Source organism: Chrysochloris asiatica, unplaced genomic scaffold (genome assembly GCF_000296735.1).
Source record: "Chrysochloris asiatica unplaced genomic scaffold, ChrAsi1.0 scaffold00058, whole genome shotgun sequence".
Taxonomy (NCBI): domain Eukaryota; kingdom Metazoa; phylum Chordata; class Mammalia; order Afrosoricida; family Chrysochloridae; genus Chrysochloris; species Chrysochloris asiatica.
Genome location: NW_006408576.1, coordinates 7,184,925 through 7,205,056, shown reverse-complemented (window position 1 = coordinate 7,205,056; position 20,132 = coordinate 7,184,925). Strand labels below are relative to the sequence as shown.

Below are 20,132 nucleotides of genomic sequence, written 5' to 3'. Positions count from 1 at the left end.
ATGGATCCACTATTATTAACACTGATAGAAGCAACAGCTAACAAATCAAACTACATTAAGCAAATTACATTAGGCAAGTCTTCTACACAAGACCTTTGTTGAAGAGCAAAGATGTCAGTTTGAGACTAAGGTGAGCCTGACCCAAGCCAGGGTGCTATTTTCAGTAACGTCATATGCATATGAAAGCTGGATAGTGAATAAGGAAGACCTTAGAAGAATTGAGATGCATTTGAGTTATGGTGTTGGAGAAGAATATTAAAAATACTCTGCACTGCTAGAAGAACAAACAAATCTGTGTTGGAAGAAGTATAGTGAGAATGGTCCTTAGAAGCCAAGATGGCCAGACTTCGTCTCTCATATTTGAACATATTATCAGGAGGGATCAATCCCTGGAGAAGGACATCATGCTAATAAAGTCATGTTGTTGTTGTTGTTGTTAGGTGCCATCAAATCAGTACTGACCCATAGCAACCTTATGCACAGCAGAACGAAACACTGCCCAATCCTGGGCCAACCTCACTATTGTTGCCACGTTTGAGCCCATTGATGCTGCCACTTGGCCAATCCATCTTGTTGGGGGTCTTCCTCTTTTTCTCTGACCCTCCACCTTACCAAACATGATATCCTTCTCCAGTGACTGGTCCCTCCTGACAATATGTCCAAAGTATGAGAGACGAAGTTTGGCCATCTTGGCCTCCAAGGAGTGCTTTGGCTGCACTTCTTCCAAAACAGATCTATTGGCTCTTTTGGCACTCCAGGACACTTTCAATATTCTCCTCCAACACTATAAACTCAAAAGCATCAATTCGTCTATGGTCTTCCTTTTTGAGGATGACAAAAGACTGGACAGTGTTTACTTCTGTTGTGTATGGGTTCAATATGAGTTGGAACCAGCTAGCTGGAATCTAAGAAAAATAGAGTGTGCAGATGAAGTGCTGTAGGGTAAGCACTGTGCTGCTAACTACAAAGTCGGTAGCTCAAACCAATCAGTTGCTCATCAGGAGAAAGATGAAGCTTTCTGTTTCAGTAATGATTTGTTGCCTCAAAAACCCTTTCTGAGTCAGAACCTACTCAATGGCACACACAATAGGACAGGAAAGAGTCCTGAAGCACTCCAAATATGGTGGTGGTGGTGTGTCGTGGAGTCAGTTCCGACTCATAGCGACCCTGTACAGGGTTTCCAAGGCTGTAAATCTTTACAGGAGCAGAATGCCTCATCTTTCTCCCATGGAACAGCTGGTAGTTTCGAACTGCTGATCTTGTGGTTTGCAGTCCGAATCGTAATCACTATGCTACCAGAGCTCCTACTCCAAATATAATGGTCATATAAAAAGAAAGAGTCAGAAAGGGGACTGGTAGACATTAACCAGTGGATTGCAGATAAATTAGAAGTGAATGTGTTAAGAAGGGAATGGGCAACTGAGATGAATGCTGCTTAGAATGTAAGTGTCATGTTTGGATTTGGCAATATGGATATCTTCAATGACCTTGTAAAAACAATCTCAAAAGAATGGTGAGAATTGAGGTCTTATTGGAATGTGCTAAGCAGAGAATGTGATCTGAGGATAGACTGTCATCAGAGACAATTTTTTTTTCATGCAGTTTTGCTATAAGAGCAGCAGCAAAAGGGTACACAGTATTTGCAGTCACAGTGCAAGCAAACATTAATAAATATGTTTTCTGTACAGTATTACTGGAAGTCCTAGGGTCTGTTTTATTTTTGGGGTGTTTTGGGGATGTGCTTCCTTTGCACAACCTAGTTTAAATTCTATAGACTTTCCAGTGACTTGACTCCCTGCTTATGGTACTGACTGAGATAATTTGCATAATTTTTGGTTCATTGCTTTGAAAAAATAAGCTGTTTTGTTTTTCTCCCCTTGTTATCAGCTAAATTGGTAAGGTTCACATTTTGAAGGGGAAGTGTGTTTTTATTCTAAGATATAACATATTATATGGGAAAGCGTGATGGGGAAAAAAGAAAGAGGAAGAAGTTTAAGATTACAGGGTAGTAGAGAAAGCAGATTGTGTATTACCCTTAGCAATACTTGCATGGGCTAATCCTGTATGATAATAGGAGTTTGCTTCAAATTCCAGCTATGCAGCATATCAGTTTAAGAAAATCACTAAATTATTATTGGCAATTGCTTTCTTTGTTGCAAAACCAATTGCTTAATCTAGTCAATCTCTCGATTATTTTGAAGGTCAAAGTTGTGAAGTGTGGTGGAATCCGAATCGGTTCGACTCATAGCAACACTGTATAGAGTTTTGGAAGAGGGGCTGATGGGTTTGAACTGCTGACCTCTACTGTTGTTGCCGTCGAGTCGGTTCCGACCCATAGTGACCCTGTACAGGGTTTCCGAGGGTGTAAATCTTTACGGGAGTAGAAAGCCTCATCTTTCTAGTATTTATACTATAGAAGCACACCTTGTTTTCAGTGATGGGAACGTGGGTAAAGTGCCCACAGACCGACCAAGATAATATGATAGCACTGAGAAGTACAAATGAGAAAAAAACAGTAATAAATATATTCTTTATTGTTGTACTCCTGGTGTGGCACTGTGGGTTAATGTGCTGGACTGCAAAGCTGTTTGAACTGCAAGGTTGGCAGTTCAAGCTCACCAGCTGCTCCTTGGAAACCCTATACAGGGTTGCTATGGGTCGGAATCGACTCAACGGCACTTCACAATAACAACAACAACCCAAAGCCAATGCCTTCCGGTGGACTCAGAGCGACGCTACAAGGTAGGGTCGAACTGCCCATAAGCTTTCCAAGGTTGTAATTATTAGAGAAGCACACAGTCGTATCTTTCTCCCACAGAGCAGATGATTGTTTTTGTTATGTACCTTCCAGTTGGATCCAAATCACAGTGACCTGTATAGGGTTTCTAAAGAGCTACTGGTGGGTTTGAAGGGCAGTCTTTCAGTTAGTGGTGGTTATGTGCTGTGGAGTCAATTCCGACTCATAGCCACTCTGTACAGGATTTCCGAGGCTGTGAATCTTTATGGGAGCAAAAAGACTCCTCTTTCTCCCGTGGAACAACTGGTAGTTTCGAACTGCCGACCTTAAGGTTCGCAGCCTTATTCTTAACCAGTGTTTATCCTACAGCACCACCAGGGATCCTTTTAAAGGCTCCCTGTTATTGTTGTTGTTGTTTTTGCTACGTGCCATGGAGTCGCTTCCCACTCATGTTGCTAAAGATTCATATAGACCCTGTATAGGGTTTCCAAGCAGGGGCTGGTGGGTTTGAACCACTGACTTTGTTGTTAGCACTGCTTATCCTACAATGCCACACTAGGACTCTCTTCTGACTCAGTGGCCCTGTATAGGGTTTCCAAAGAGTGGCTGGTGGGTTTGAACCACCGACCTTTTGATTAGCAATCCAGTGCTTATCCTACAGCGCCACACTAGCACCAATTAACAAAAAGAATTTACGAGATGTTCCGCCCAAAGACTAGCACGTTTACAATCCGCAATCTTACCTTAATGGTCCTAGAAAGTCTCCAGGAATAAACAAGCACGTGGGCAGAAATTGAGTTTTTGTGCTTTAGCTTTGGTGGGTGGAGCCAGTTAGGAACTGGTCCAACAGCTGAGCTGTGTGGGTGGGACTGCTGCACCTTTGGGCCCTGGGTAGTCGTCTGGCGCTTTCCCTCGGCAGTAACCCGGCATTGCCCTGGAATTTGCGTTCGTTCCTAAAGGGAAAAGATGGTGGAAGCGTGGTATATGGACGAATCCCCGGACGATCAACGGAAACCGCACCGACTGGAGCCCAACCACCCGGTTGGCTTGGAGCAACTGCGTCAGCTTGGTGTATTTTACTGGAAAGTATGTTGGAAGCAAAGCAAGGCGGCAGAGTTCTGGGAATGGGACTAGATTAAAACTTGACCTTTCTAACCCTACCAAACAATAGTAGATAGGCTTGTATTGTGTGTAATAGGGAAGTGCCTACGCGCCGCCTCCACCAGTAAACTGCTCCAGGAGGGGCGCCTGCAGCAAACCCGCAGACTCCCGGGCGGGCGTTTAGAGACTGTCTCGTTAGGTTCCTACCCCCCAAAACACCACCCCATTCCCCTCCTGAAATGTCCGCCCATTCCCCACTAGTTTTCTGTGCCCACCCTCGCTGGCACGTGAGCGGGCTACAACGACCTAGATGGCGCAGGCGCACCTCTAGTGTGGTTGAGCAAAGCGGCGGCTATCAACCTTTCTCCAGATCGCGCTGCGCATGCTCACAGCAGTGGGGCTGAGTCTGACAGCCACGGTGGGAGGGAGTGGGCCTGACTGGAGTTGAGGTTGGAGGACCTTTACTTTGTGTGTAAATTGCTTCGGGGCCTGGGGTGTCCTTGTGTTAGTGTGACACTCTGGTCTGTTAGCTGATGCCCTAGAGCATCTGTGTTCGGACTAGGGGTTGTGTTGTTGTTAAGTGCCGTTGCGTTCAGTCGTTTCTTAGCCATAGCGTCCCTGTATAAGATATCTGAGGAGCGCCTGGTGAGCTTGAACTGCTGACCTTGAGGTTCAAACCGATTTTGCAGTCCAGCGCTTTAACCCACAGCGTCAAACCAGGAGTTCTTGAGTTAATGCACTGGACTACAAAGTCGGTTTGAAACATAAGGTCAGCAGTTCAGGCTCACCAAGCACTCCTAGGAAACCCTATACTTAACAACAACAATGAAGACGCTGAGTTTAATCTCCAATATCTGTAGATCATTGGTGTTATTGTACAAAAACTTGGCTTGCGCTCAAATGTATGTAATCTTGAACATTTACCTAATATTTTTACTGATCATCTCAGCTTCCTTATTTTTAAATGGTTATGAAATACAAGGATTTGTGGTGTGGCTCTGTGGGATAAGCGTTGGACTGTGAACCACAGGTCGGTAATTCTAACACACCAGCTCCTCCTCTGAAATCCTGTACAGCATTGTTATGAGTCAGAATGGACAACCCTTAACAACTATGAGATACAAAGGCTTATTGCAATGGTGAGGCCCAGGTGAGGTCTAAGAAGTTGAGAGGTGATTCTGAATCAAATCTCTGGGTGGGATTTTAAATTTATCCAATCTGCATTTTGAGTGATCAAAATGAATACAGTGTTCCAAATATTGTGTGCTGTTTGACAGTAAAATTTAACTCCGAATCCAGTGTTTTATCTGGCAACTTTACCCTAGTTGAAACTTTCATCGGAGTTCTAATGTTGACTGATCACATGTAGCTGCTGGAAGCGGTGGAGAAGCAAACAGAAGTCAAAACAAAACAAAATACCCCAGGAAGATTCTAGCCAAGGACACTAGTGGTGGTGTAACTGCTCTAACAACTGCACAGTTGGTGTTGAGTAGATTCCAATTTATAGTGACCCCTTGTGTGTCAGAACTCCATAAGGTGTTTCTTTTTTCAATGTCGTCTGTGGTTTTGTTGAAGGTTGCACATAGCAGTTTAAATTCTCATTCAGCAATGTCTACACAAATTGTTTAATAATACTGGTTACATTCTTCCCAACATGTGAACTTTCTCATTGTTTCTGTTCTAGTAGTTCTGTTTCCATGAATCAGGTGTCCTTGCTTGCCCCTTTACCTTCACATCTTTGTTTTAAAAATAATTGTTAACTGTTCAGCCTAATGTAGATGATTTTTTCAAAAGGAGCATAGTACTCAGGGGTGATCTTTAAAAATTGTTAGCCAGTCTGTTATTTTGCTAAATGGTGACCTCAGGTTAGGTTTGGTTCAAGGTTTAAAGATTGCCTCAGGGCAGTAGTCTCAGGGAATCCTCCAGTGCCATTGGCCCAATAAGTCTGGATAGAAAAAAAATAAAAAATAAAAAAAATTGAGTGTTATTCCACATTATTCTTCCATTCTATCAAGATACTTCTCTTGTGGCCCTGATCAGAACAGTTGGTTTTGATAACCCAGGCACCATCTAGTTCTTCTAGTCTCAGGGTGGATGACTCCATACTCCATAGGGTTTTCTGTGGCTGGCTTTCAGAAGTAGATTGCCAGATCAGTATGAGTTGGAACTGGCTCCATGGTACTTAATGACAACGAAGGTCTATTTCATAACGGAAGTCCCTATTTTAGATATCACCTGATCTACTTTAGATAAGCAGTTAAGTACTTGACTACAAGACATAAAGTTGACATTTTGAACCCACCCAGAAGTGCCTGAGAAGATAGGTTAGGGAATCTGCTTCCAAAAGCAGTTTTAACCTGTATACACTGAGCCATCATCAGTTGAAATCGAGTAAATGGAATTAGCAACAGCAATTAACAATAACATGACAACTAAGAAAAGGGAAATCTTAGATAATTGAAGAGAAAAGTAGTAGTCCTAGATTGTACATTCTATAAAGTAGAGGAACTTAACTCTGGGCTACCTACCAATGCCAAGTAGTGCTTTTTCCCATTATAAAGTGCTTTCTGTCTAAGATCAACATTATTTTAATTTTGTGTATATGTTAATGTTTACTTAGTATTTTGTCTTTTGCTGGGCTAAGAACTAAGTACCATAACCTACTAGAAGGTGCCAACTTTAAAGCAAGAAATGGTTTATAGTTTCTACTGCAAGAGGGAAATAAGTTTTGTTATATAATAAAATTTAATATATCCACAATCCAAACAGCCAGAAGGGTCAGATTACTTTTCTTTGGGCTTTCTTCATTGTGCATTTGAGAATTTAAGAGCAAGAATGAGATTACAGGTCAACTTCTAACTGCATCCAAAGAATAAAATAAGACTTATTTTAAATGACAGCTATTGAGTTATTCCATGGGGTCAAATTCAGTTTCTTCTACCTTTTAGTTCTGCTCTAGATATGTGTCAAAGGGTTTTCATGATTACATTATGTTCGCTGATTTTAGTGTCCTGTGCATTTTATTTTATTCCCACCCCCAATGGAAATTGGTAGTATATGTATCCTTTACTAATGGAAATAACCATTTTGGATCAGTGGGAGCAGATATAGGGTATTTTTTGCATATCTGTTGTTAGCGACATAGCAAACTCAAACACACACCCAGTTGTATGTCAGATTGTTTTAAATGGTGGATTTCTAAATTTTGTAGCCATCTTTGTAGAAATTAATATATTGATGACTAGCACTTTTAGATATTCTGGAGTTTGCGTTTCAGTAAAAAAAAAACAAAAAACAGTTGTTGTATAGTCAATTCCAATACATGGAGACACCATTTGATTCAGAAGCAGATTACAAGTCCCTTCTTCTGAGGGAACTCTGAATAGCTGAATCACTAATCTTTTGGAAAGGGTAGTGTGGTAATAAAAAGTGTATTTCATTTCAACACAAGGCAAAGTATGTGAAGGTTATTCACAATACTTTTAAGTTGTTGTTAAGTGCCATCAAGTTAATTCTGATTCATAGCATCTCTATATAGGGTTTACAAGGAGTAGCTAGTGGGTTTGAATTACGGGGTCTTACAGTTAGCTGTCCAGTGTTTATCATACAGTGCCACACCAGGACTCCATAGTTTTAAGTAGGATTTAAGATTAATCCTGGCTGGTAGTGGTTATGTGCCATGGAGTCAGTTCTGACTCATAGCGACCCTGTACAGGGTTTCTGAGGCTGTAAATCTTTACGGAAGTAGAAAGCCTCATCTTTCTCCTGCGGAGAGGCTGGTAGTTTCAAACTGATGACCTTAAGGTTCACAGCCCAATTTGTAACCATTACGCTACCAGAGCTCCCTGGTGGCACAGTGGCTAACTAAGTGCTTGGTTGCTAACCAAAAGTTTAGCAGTTTGAAGCCACCAGCCATTCTGCAGGAGAAAGATGTGGCTGTCTGTTTCCTTAAAGATTACTGCCTTGGAAACCCTATAGGACAGTTCTCTGCCAGAAGGCTTTACATATAAAGTGTTATTGAAATTGAACTGTAACAATTAGAATTTTGATAAATGAAAATAAGTGAAAGGCATAGGAAGCAGAATGGGTAATGTATGGGAACTGAAACATCAGATGTGTTCAAGGACTAGCAAATACTCCTATTTTGTTAAAATGTTAAACCAAACCAAACCCACTGCCACTGAATTGGTTCTGACTCCTGGAGCCCCTCTGTAGGGTTTCTGTACATCTTTACAGTAGCAGACAACTTCATGTTTCTCTCAAGGACTGACTGATGTGTTTGAAATAATGACCTTTGGTTAGCAGCCCAATGCCTAACTCCCAGCACCGCCAGAGCTGTTTGTGTTAGGGCTTATGGGTTAGAGGAATAGAGACAGATAGGAATAAAAAAAGGCAACTGAGATGCTGAACATAGAAGTCCTCTCATGCCAGCATAAGGAATTGGAGTTTTTACCTAACAGCTTTAAAGAGCATCAGACATTTTGGATAGGGAAATAAAATATTCAAAAAGATGCCATAGAAAGATCAATTTGACTTGCAGAGTAGATTAGGTGTAGAGAAACAACACAGGTGAGAATAACAAGCAGTTCCTGGGATACAAATGGCAGGGTTTAACTCTATAAAGCCTTATTAATGTTAAAATTTTGAGACACATACAATGGTTTGTAATAACAAATGGGTGTTATTTTGTGGTGCGCATGGTAAAAAATAAATAAATAAATGACATGATGGTGTCTGAATGTCTTCTGACTTCTCTGTCTTAACTGGGGAAGGAGTTTCAAACATCAAAGTTAACATCAGCCCAAGGCTGATTCCTTTGATGCTGAGGTCAGATGTGCTTCCACCCCCTCCTCCTTTACCATTTCTGACACAGCCGACCCTCCTAGGACACTTTGCATCCCTGCTGTCTTTGCTAATTCTTTGTAGTGGCCATGCTGAACTCACTGACCATATTCATGATTATGGGGTTTATTAGGGAAGTTGTTAGGTGCCATCAGGTCATTTCTGACCCATAGCGACCCTATGTACAACAGAATGACACACCGCCTGTCCTTTGCCATCTTCACAATTGCTGCCACGCTTGAGCCCATTGTTGCTGCCACTGTGTCAATCCATTATGTTAAGGGTCTCCCTCTTTTTCACTGACCCTCCACTTTACCAAGCATGATGTCATTCTCCTTGGACTGAGCTCTCCTGATAACATGTCTGAAGTTATGTGAGACATATGTAATGGGTTACAATTTGGGATCAGAAATGCTCAGGACACAGGCCTTTTGGTCAGGACAGCCTCATCCCAGCCATACCTGAAAGCAGGACTTACCCTGATCCTTGGCCTCTCAGCCATGAGACCCCCATGGCCTCTGTCTTGCTCGGTAAATGTTTCTAAGCTCCTTTAGTGCTGCTGGTAAATGCCCAAAGGTTATGCCACTTTGCCACAAGCCTCATCCATAAGACACAGTTCCAGCTCTGTGGATTAGCAAACCTTGCTTCCCCAATTAAATGCCTGGAAGTACCCCATTCCACAAGTAAGACTCTGCCTAAAGATATTCAACTTTACTTGCTCTGTGGGCCAGGAACACACCACTCTGCCCTATGCTCTAGCTCTTGGTTCTGTGGCTGCTGCTCCTCCACCTCTTCTCTGGTATTATTGTTTTCTGTCCCTGAATTGAGGAAGTACAGTGTATAGGAATCCTGGAGTCCAAAGGAGGCACTCCATTCCTAGCCCTTCTTTCTTGATAGTAGTTAAAGCCCTTCTCCTGCTTCTGAGATGGCTTGCTGTATACCCAACATGATGGCAAAAATCAGCTAATCCCTACGTTAAAGTTATGAGTTTTTACAATCATAATTAACGTTGTTAAGAATGAATCACAACAGAATGTTTTAATCCTATCAGCATCTTACCCCACCTTCTGTTGCCCAGACCCATCAGGAAAAAAAGACATATTCCCAGTCTGCATGGTCCCACTCAATTGTTTGGTGGGAGTTACAAAAACCATAGCTAATCAAATCCTATTAAATAATTCACTATAACATGCATATTAAAATATTACTGTATTATTATGTTAAAGATATTTTACTGTGACAAAGTGTTTCTTCAATATTTTTTCTATACAGAAAGGTACACTATATACTATAAAATAGGACATTTTACTGTTACTAGATATGAACTGTACCTAACTGTTCCAACTTAATGTACACGTTTTGCTTAAAGACTAACTTAAGAACGGAACTCATGATCCAAGGAATGATTGTAGTTTGGTGTTGGAGAAGTTTCAGATGATGAGAAATGTACCAAGACTTGGAGAAGTTTCAGATGATGAGAAATGTACCAAGACAGGATGGGAAGGAGAATTAGTTTATGGTTGACAGAGGGAAAAGGTGATAGATTTGGAGTAAAGAGAATGTGACCTCCTTTTTGTTGTTGTGTAAACTCTTTCAGTTGGATGCTGACAAATATGAGAATGATCCTGAATTAGAAAAGATCCGAAAAGAGAGAAACTACTCCTGGATGGACATAATAACAATATGCAAAGATAAACTACCAAATTATGAAGAAAAGGTAAGGGAGCTCTTTAAGGGAGCAGAAAGCCTTATCTTTCTCCTGTGGAGCCCTAGTGGGTTTGAAATGCTGACCTTGTGGTTAGCATCCCAGTGCTTACCCTACAGCACTACCAGGATTCCTAAATTATTTGGAAGCAGAATATAATTTATTACTAATAAACACAGCACTGGCATTTTCTTTCTTCTTCTCTTTGTTTCCTTTTTTCAGGTCTTTATCTGGATTTTATATCAGGGTATTCTCATTTTATGCTGATCTCATAAAATGAGGGGAATTATTCCTTTTTCAGTATTTTGAAAGCATTTGTGTATAATTGCTATTATTTCTTCTTTCACTGTTTTCTAGATTTATCAATGAAACCCTATAAGCCTGTTGGATTTTTTTTGTATGAAGGATTTTAGCTATGAGTTAAATTTCTTTAATACATATAAGCTATTCTATTTAAGTTTTCTGTTTGTTCTTTGAGTGAGTTTTGGTGGTGGTGTTCAGTGCCATCGAGTTGCTTCCAACTCATATCAGCCCTGTATAAGGTTTCCGAGAAGTTGCTAATGGGTTTGAACCACTCACCAGTTCTTATCCTACAGTGGTGTCTTTCCAGGAATTTGTTGATATCATCTGAATTTTAATATCTATTGTCATAAAGTTATTCAGATTATTCTCTTTCCATCCTTTTAATATATATATATATATAATCTGTACTGTTCTCATCTCATTCCTGGTACTGTGAATTCGTCTCTTCTCTTTTTCTCTTGAGACATCAGCTTTATTGTTCTTCTTAGATCCGTCTTTTGGTTTCATTGATTTTTCTCCATTGGTTTTTGTTTTCCATTTCATTGATTTGCACTCGATCTTTATTATTTCCCTTCTTCTACTTTGGTTAGAAGATCAATGGTGCAAACCTACCAGCTGCTCCTCAGAAACCTTATACAGGGTTGTTATGAGTCAGAAGCAACTTGATAGCATTAACAACAAGAACAGTAACTTTGGTTTAATTGCTTTTTTTTTTTTTCATAATTTTTTTTTTTTTTTAAATACAGGCTTACAAGGGTCATTGATGGATACTTTTTTAATATAGGTGTTTAGCATTATAAATTTCTTCCTAAGTACTGCTTCAATTGTTGTTCTTGTTAGGTACTGATGAGTTAGTTCCAACTCATAACAACACTATGTACAATAGAATGAAATGTTACCCGGCCCTGTGGCATCCTCAGAACTGTTATGTTGGAGCATAATGACATTGTTGCAGTTACTGTGTCATTCCATGTCTTTTGGGAGCTTCCTTTTTTTTTTTTTACGGACCCTCTACTTTACAAAGCATGATGCTTTTTTCCGGGGACTGGTCCCACTTGATAATATGTCAAAATACATGAGATGAAGTGTTGCCATCTTTGCTTCTATCGAACATTCTGGATGTACTTCTTCCAAGACAGATTAGTTTGTTCTTCCATGGATTTTCAGTATTCTTCACCAACACCATAATTCAAATGCATCAGTTCTTCTCTGGTTTCTTATAATCATTGTCCATTTTTCAAATGCATGAGGTGATTGATAATACCATGACTTGGGTGAGGTGCGCCTTAGTCCTTAAAGTGGCATCTTTGCTCTTTAAAACTTACAAAAGGTGTTTTGCAGCAGACGTCCCCAGAGTAATACATCATTTGATTTCTTGACTACTGCATGTATGAGTGCTAATTGTGAATCCAAGTAAAATGAAATCCTTGACAACTTTACCCTTTTCTCTATTTATCATGATTTATTGGTCCAGTTATAAGGACTTTTGTTTTTGCTTTAGTGGTATCATGCAAATTTTGATATGTTTTATTGTTGTTTTCTTTCCGTTTGTTCTAAGAGAAAAAAAAAACACCAAATTCAAATATATTTTACAGAGACTTCTTTATTAAGTCTTAAATAGGATAAAGACAAGACAAAGACAATCATCTGGAGGAGGGAGACCATTGGCATGAAGCTATAATGGATTCACAACCATATTGTCAATTACAGAGCAGAGAAAACAAAGGAAATTCATATAAAAATTGTGATTGGGGGCAGATCAATTCGTCACTGTTGCAGGCAGGACTGTTGAAGCAGGGAAGGGACCGTGATGGGGATTTGTACGCTATGTGATTTTAGGAATGTTCACAGGATTGGGTTTGGGGCCCTCTGGTCACTTTGGTCAGTGTATGACTTAAGACCATGAGCTCCTGGTACCCAATTTTCATTAAAGACCTGCCCAGAGAAATCCCTGAGGGATAGACTGTCCGTTCCTGGGCTGGTTCTTGTTAAATGCTGTCAACTGATTCTAGTTCACAGTAACCCTGTATAGGGTTTCCAAGGAACCGCTGGTGGGTATGAATCACTGACTTTGTGCTTATCAATCCAGTGCTTATCCTACAGGACTACACCAGGATCCTGGTTAAGGGTGTGGTAATAATCCACTTTGAAATGCACTCTGAGGACAAATTTTTTTACATTGCCAGTTAGTGGTCAGAAAGAATTCAGTGGAGAAATACTCATACTTTGCAGTGTTGTCCATAGCTTGTCATTATCCACACATGGAAAGCCTTTGTGTAGTCAGTAAAGCACAGGTAAACGTTGTTGTTGTCAGGTGCCATTGAGTCGAAACCGACTCATAGCGACCCCATGCACAGCAGAACAAAACAATGTCCGATCCTGGGCCAACCTCACTACCGCTGCCACACTTGACACCATCAATGATGCCACCTGGCTGATCCATCTCGTTGGGGGTCTTCCTCTTTTTCTCTGACCCTCCATCTTACCCAGCATGACATCCTTCTCCAGTGACTGTTCCCTCCTGACAATATGTCCAAAGTATGAAAGATGAAGCTTAGCCATCCTGGCCTCCAAGGAGCACTCTGGCTGCACTGATTCCAAAACAGATCTATTAGTTCTTTTGGCACTTTTAGTATTCTCCTCCAACACCACAACTCAAAGGCATCAATTTTTCTATGATCTTCCTTATTCACTGTCCAGCTTTTGCATCCATATGAGGTTATTGAAAATACCATGGCTTGGGTCAGGCGCACCTTAGTCCTTAAAGCTGACATTTCTGCTCCTCAACACTTTAAAAAGTTCCTGTGCAGCAGATTTGCCCAATGCAATACGTAAACATTAGCCTTCTGCAAATTAAGTGCTTAGAGTTTAAGCTCTAATACAAGTTCAAAATACTTTAAAAAATTTTTTATTTGATCTATGGATTTTATTTGGATGTGTGCATGTGATTAGATTCCTGGTGTGGCACTGTAGTATAAGCACTGGATGGCTAACTGCAGTCAGCAGTTCAAGCTCAACAGTCATTCCTTGGAAACCGTATTATACAGGGTGGTTATGACTTGATGGCACTTAACAACATGTTTGGAAACAAATTTAGTTTCCAATTGTTTGAGAACTTTTTCAGAAATTTTTCTTTTGTTGGTTTCTGTTTTCACTGTGGTTAGAAAATGTACTTTGTATGATTTGAATACTTGTGCGTTTGTTGAGACTTGTTTTATGGCTCAGGATATGATCTATCTTGGTAAATATTTCCTATGCACTTTAAACAAATGTGCATTCTTCTATTGTTGGGTGAAAATATCAATTTGGTCAAGTTGATTCAAAGTGCTGTTCAAGCTTCTATAATTTTACTGATTTCTGTGTACTTGCTCTAGCAATTATTCAGAAAGGGATATTGAATTTTACTTTAATTGTGGATTTCTTTAAGCATTTGTGTAACATCCTTTTCATGTCATTTTTTACAACTCTTTTCTAAGTACATAACTTTAAGATTTGTTACCCATTCTTGATGAATTGATTCCTGTATCATTAAGAAATTATCTTCTTTATCTTTGACAATATTCTTTGTTCCAGAATCTAATTTGTCTGATAGTAACATACTCATTCCAGCTTTCTTTTGACTGGTGTCAGGGTGCTGTATCTTTTTCCTTCCTTTTACTTTTAATGTATTTGTTTCTATATTTAAAGTATGTATCTTTTTTTTTCAAACTTTCTATTGTGAATTGAGTGAAGGTTTACAGGGAAAATCATTAGCATTCAACATTGTAATGAAGCAAAGTATATATAGTGTTACATTAAACAAATTATATACTTTGCTTCATTACAATGATTTCAATTCCCTTCATGTACCATTGGTTAACAGTATTTACCTCTATTTACTTTATCTCTTGCACTCCTCCCTCTGTCTCCTGATACCTTCATCTTTCTTCTGCTAACCTCCCTCTTGCACTATATTGCCTACCCTGTCACCCATGTTAACATGTTTCTACCCTTTAACCCATGAGTGATTTTCATCCCCCCTCCTCCATTAACCATCGTTGATAGTTTGCTTTATCAAGAAAACTTTTTCTTGTTTACAAAATTGATTTCATGGAGTATTTGACCTTTTGTGACTGACTAATTTCACTCAGCATAATATCCTCCAGTTCCATCCATGTTGTGAGATGTTTCGCAGTTTTATCATTTTTCTTCAATACTACATAGTATTCCATTGTATGTATCAAAATTTGTATACCCATTCTTCTGTTGTTGGGTATTTAGGCTGTCTCCATGTTTTTGATATTTCTCATGTAGATAGTATATTGAAGTATACTGTTTCCTTCTCCATTCTGCTCTGTCTCTTCACAGGTTCATTTAATCCATTTACAGTCAGTGTAATTATCTGTAGTTATCAATTGATTGCTGTCATTTTTCTGTGTATTTTTTCATGGTGCTGCTGGTTTTGTTTATTCCACATCATTCTCTGTTTTGAGTTCATTTTGTTTGTGAGTAGTTTTTTTATTTTCATTCTTATGTTAATGTTTACTAAATCTTTGATTTTCCATATTTTTCTAATTTTGATGTGCAGGTTTATTAATTTTCTTGATATTACCCTGTTAGTTATTGATTTAGTTCCCTGTTAAAAACAATCTGTTTTGTCTTGAAATATACTTGACTTACTTTCCATTTGGAAGTTCTGTATGTACGCTATTCCCTCTTTTTGCTTTGTAGGTGACTTGTTAATTATCATATTTTGGTTCTTGTGGACTTGTTTTAATTTTCTTCAGCTTCAGCATGAATTTGCATACGAGCAATTGGTGGTCTGTTCCACAGTCTGACCCTGGTCTTGTTTTAGCTAATGATATGGAGCTATTTCACCATCTCTTTCCACAGATGATTTCTGTGTATTCTATCTGGTGAGGTCCATTGGGTATAGTCATCTTTTATGTTGTTTAAAAAAGTTATTTGCAATAAAGAAGTAATTGGTCTTAACAAAATTCTATTATGCAATCTCCAGCATCATTTCTATCATCAAGGTGACATTTTCCAAATACTGATTCTTTCTCTTTGCTTTCAGACTTTGCATTCCAATCACCAGTAATTATCAATATATCTTGATTGTATGTTTGATCAGTTTCAGACTGAAGAAGTTGGTAGAATTCTTCCATTTCATCATCACTGGCTTTAGTGGTTGGTGCATAAATTTGAATAATAGTGGTATTAATTGGTTTTCCTTGCAGGTATATAGATATTATTTTATCACAGACAGCATTGTACTTCAAGATAGATCCTGAAATGTTCTTTTTAATAATGAATGTGACTTTCTCTTGAATTTGTCATTCTCAGCATAGTAAACCATGTGGTTGTCAGATTCAAAATGATTAATACCAGTCCATTGTAGCTCACTAATGTCTAGAATATTGATGTTTATATATTGCATTTCATTTCTGACAACTTACAGTTTTCTTATATTCATACTTTGTAAATTTCATGTTCCCATTACTAATGGATGTTTACAGCAGTTTCTCCTCATTTTGAGTTGTGCCCCATCAGCAAATGAAGGTCCAGAAAGTTTTACTCCATTTGCGTCATCATGGTCAACTCTACTGGCAGCTCTTCCCCAGTCATATTGTGAGTGCCTTCCAACCAGAGGGACTCATTTTCTGGCACTGCGTCTAACAATGGAGTTCTGGTGTGGTGCTGTGGGTTATTGCGCTAGACTGCAAAATTGGTTTGAACTGCAAGGCCAGTGGTTCAAACTCACCAACTGCTCCTCAGAAACCCTAGGCAGGCTTTCTATAGGTCAGAACGGACTCATCAGCACTTAACAATAACAACAACAATGGCTAACAATGGATCCCTGGTGTGGTGCTGTGAATTAATGCACTGGACTGCAAAGCTGGCTTGAACTGCAATGTTGGTGGTTCAACTCACCAGCTACTCCTTGGAAACCCTATACAGGATCACCATGGTTCGGAACTGACTCGACGGCACTCAACAACAATAGCATGTCTGACAATATTCTGGTGCTCTTCATCATGTTTCAATGTTCAGTATTATGGTACTGACAGAATATTGTCAATATTCAATATTCTGGTGCTGAGAGTGACAACTTTCAAACTCTCCATGTCAAATCTGAAACTGAAAGTCCCATTTTTTAAAAAACTTTATTGTAAATTGAGTGAAAGTTTACAGAGCAGATCATCAGTTTTAAACTCTCTTTCTTCCCTCCCACTCCTGGTAACCATCAAACAAGTTTCTCTTAGTGTGAAAATCTTTTCTTGTGAAATTCCTATTCTCGATTTGTTAGTCTGCCTTCTATTTTAATTATACAATTTCCAGTGGTATATGAACCTTAAAGTAGTGTGCTTAATTGTTCTCCTCCCAACCTACTGCTTTTTGCTGTTTATCTTTTTATTGTGAATTGGGTGAAAGTTTACAGAGCAGATCAGTTTTCCATTCGACAATTCATATACAGATTGTTTCATGTCATTAATTGCAAACCCCTCAGTGTAACGTCACTTATCCCATTTCCTCCCCATGTTTTCTGTTTCCATTCCTTTTTCTTTACTAATTCCTTTTAACTTTGTTCTTGTGTAAATGCTCCCCTTTGATCTCAAATGACTGATTATTGTAAGATGTGCTTGTTTCACTAGTGTTACTGATACTCTTATAGACCTGTCTATTGTTTGGCTGAAAAACTGAGTCATGGGTGTGAGTTTTATCATCCAGGTCTGAACTGTGACTTAGGGTGATGTCTCAAGGTTCCACCCATCTGTATCCAACATGTAAGCCTCATCTTTTTTTATATAATTGTAAGTTTTGTTCCACATATTTCTCCCACTCTAACCAGAAGCTAATCTTCTGTTGCCACACAGTTTACTTTTGTATATAAGCCTCATACTACATAATTTTCATTTTTGTTTAAATAGTTATCTTTTGCAGACATTTAAATAACTAGTTATCTATTCTATACTTATACATATTATTCTCATTTCTAGTGCTCTTAATTTTTTGTGTAGAACCGTATTTCCATCTGGTATTAATTCAACTGCCTGAGGACTTCCTATAACATTTCTTACAATGCACATTCTTCTAAAGTTTTCATTGTGTTCTGCTAGCTTTCTTCAGTCTTCCTATGGATCCTTTGAAGGTACCTAATTATCATTCTTTTGAGTTCTTTTTCAGTTAGTTCTGCTACCTTTTCCTCCTCAGAAATGTCTTCTGGCTCTGAATCTTAGTTATTTATTTGAGCTATTCTTTCTTGTTTTTTTGTGTGAGCTAAAATTGTTGCCTTCGGAATATTGTGAGGTTGTTGTATTTGTAAAAACAAGCAGTGCATTTGTTGGACCCAAAGGAGAACAATCTCGGTGGGGGAGGGGTGAGGGCTCTTGCAGTTTAAGGAGTTCATGAGGTGATTGTGGAAGGGATGTGACAACAGAGTTCCTAGCCCTATATGGAGTTCCTACTGGAGTTGGTTTTATCTATGTTCAGGGTCCTCAATCTAGAATTGGTTCATTGGGGCCCTTGATGGAGCTGGTTTCAGTGTCTGTTAGGACCACAGGGCAGCTGAGGGTAGTGTGACTGGTTAAATGCTGGTCTGGTGGCTCTGCAGGTTTTATAGGTCTGGAGCTGAGCTGCCCTGAATCTCAGCATCAAAATGTCACAGCCAACTCCCACCTCACACTGGTGTGGCACCCAACCACACAGACCCAGAGAGCAGAGGGTGAATGAGTATGGGGGCTGGCTGCATTTCTGGTCACCAGGGGAGCACCAGGGAAAAAAGAAGAAATTGCACCTTTCCCATCACACGTGTGAGTCTGCTCTGCCATGTCTCCCTTTGCTGCCAAACCTGCTTACAAGATGGTGGAGCCACATCTGGCTAGTCGTTAACTGTCAGTCTTACTTTGTCGTCATCCCTGCTAGGCCTGCCTCTCCCTCCAACGAGTACTCCATCCACCTCTGTAACCACTCTTCTTAAGTTCATGGTGCCAGAATTTTCTTCTGTGTTTGTTTATTTTGTCTCTCGTATCTTTGTTGTAGATAGTCCATGAAGCGCATATGCCTAGTCCACCATCTTGCTGGAAGTCATTTAAATTTTGCAACCATTCGTATCCTTACTTTCTAAACTGTTCCTCCTCCATTAATATAAACTGGTAACCCTCTAAGGTACCTATCTAATCTTTCAATCCCATATGTTGTTGCTAAGTGCTATAGAGTTGATTTTGACTCATAGCGACCCATATAGATAGATAGATGATAAAAGAGAGTAATGCTTAAGGCAGTCATTTTTTCTAATTAAGCTAAACTATTGTTTGGTTTTGTAGTCCTGGTGGGGTGCTATAGTATAAGCATTCAACCATAAAGTCCATTTGAACCTCAGGACTGACGGTTCATACACACCAGCTGCTCCTTAAAAACCCTATATAAGATGGCTATGAGTTGAAACCTAGTTGATAGCACTTAGCTGTCAATAACAATTGTTTGGTTTTAAGAAGACTTCATGGAATATTTTTGGTTTTAGATTTTAAAAATTACCTCATGCAGTAATTTCAGGGATTTATCTAGCCTCCATGGCTTCAGAAAGTCTGGAGTCCATGAAAATATTAAATGTCATTAGCATTTCCCCCTATTTGATCAGAATTCCTTCATAGAATCCTTAATCAAAATATTTAGTGATGGTTGTTGGACATCCAGGTGGCAGTTAGCTACATCTTCCAGTGTTGTTGTTGATGTTCAGTGCTGTTGAGTCGTCGGTTCTGACTCATAGCCACCCAATATAGGGTTTCCAAGGAGCAGCTGGTGGGTTTGAACTGCTGGCCTTGCTGTTAGCAGTCACGTACTTATTCTAAAGCATTATATCAGGACTCCTCTTATTTCTTACTTTCCTTCCTCTGTTGCTTCATATGAATAGAGTCCAATGTTGTGCCTTAGATGGCTCCTTGTAGGCTTTTATGGCACCAGGCCCTATAACAACATAGTAGGAGGTAGAACAGAGAAGAATTAGATACGGTATTAGGCCAGTTAACTGGGATGTCCCATAAAATTGGGTCCATTATTTCTTCAAATGTTTGTTTTCTTGTTTCCTGCCTCCTTTCAGGACATCATTTACATGTACATGTTACATTTAAGCCTTAATACATGCACGTGCTAATCTGTTCAGATGAAAATCAGAGTGAGAACACCTGCATATCTCTAGAATTTTCTCTCTGTGCAGCTCTCTCCTCTCTAGTACCCTGACTTGAAAACTTTAGCTGCCTTGGTATCCCCAGATAGTCAGTTATCAAATTCAGGGTGTCTCTTGGGTCCCTTATTCCTGCACTGTGACCTGGAAACTATTTTAAAGTCGTAAGCTGGAGTAGTTGTAGGGTTTTACCTCCTTTTTTTTCTTGTCTCTTGGGAATTATTTTCTTTCATTTCCTGATTCCCTTGTGTTACAAACCATTATTTTATATATTTTGCCTG

General features: G+C 39.4%; 1 protein-coding gene across 1 annotated transcript in view; it reads left to right on the top strand.

Moving 5' to 3' along the window:
• Positions 1-3,703: 3,703 nt before the first annotated feature.
• ADI1 (acireductone dioxygenase 1) overlaps positions 3,704-20,132 on the top strand; it is a 27,883-nt gene continuing 11,454 nt past the window's right edge. The window contains exons 1-2 of the mRNA XM_006863968.1: positions 3,704-3,823; positions 10,278-10,397. Of these exons, the coding sequence (XP_006864030.1) occupies positions 3,704-3,823; positions 10,278-10,397 (240 nt within the window). The remainder of the gene's footprint in view (positions 3,824-10,277; positions 10,398-20,132) is intronic.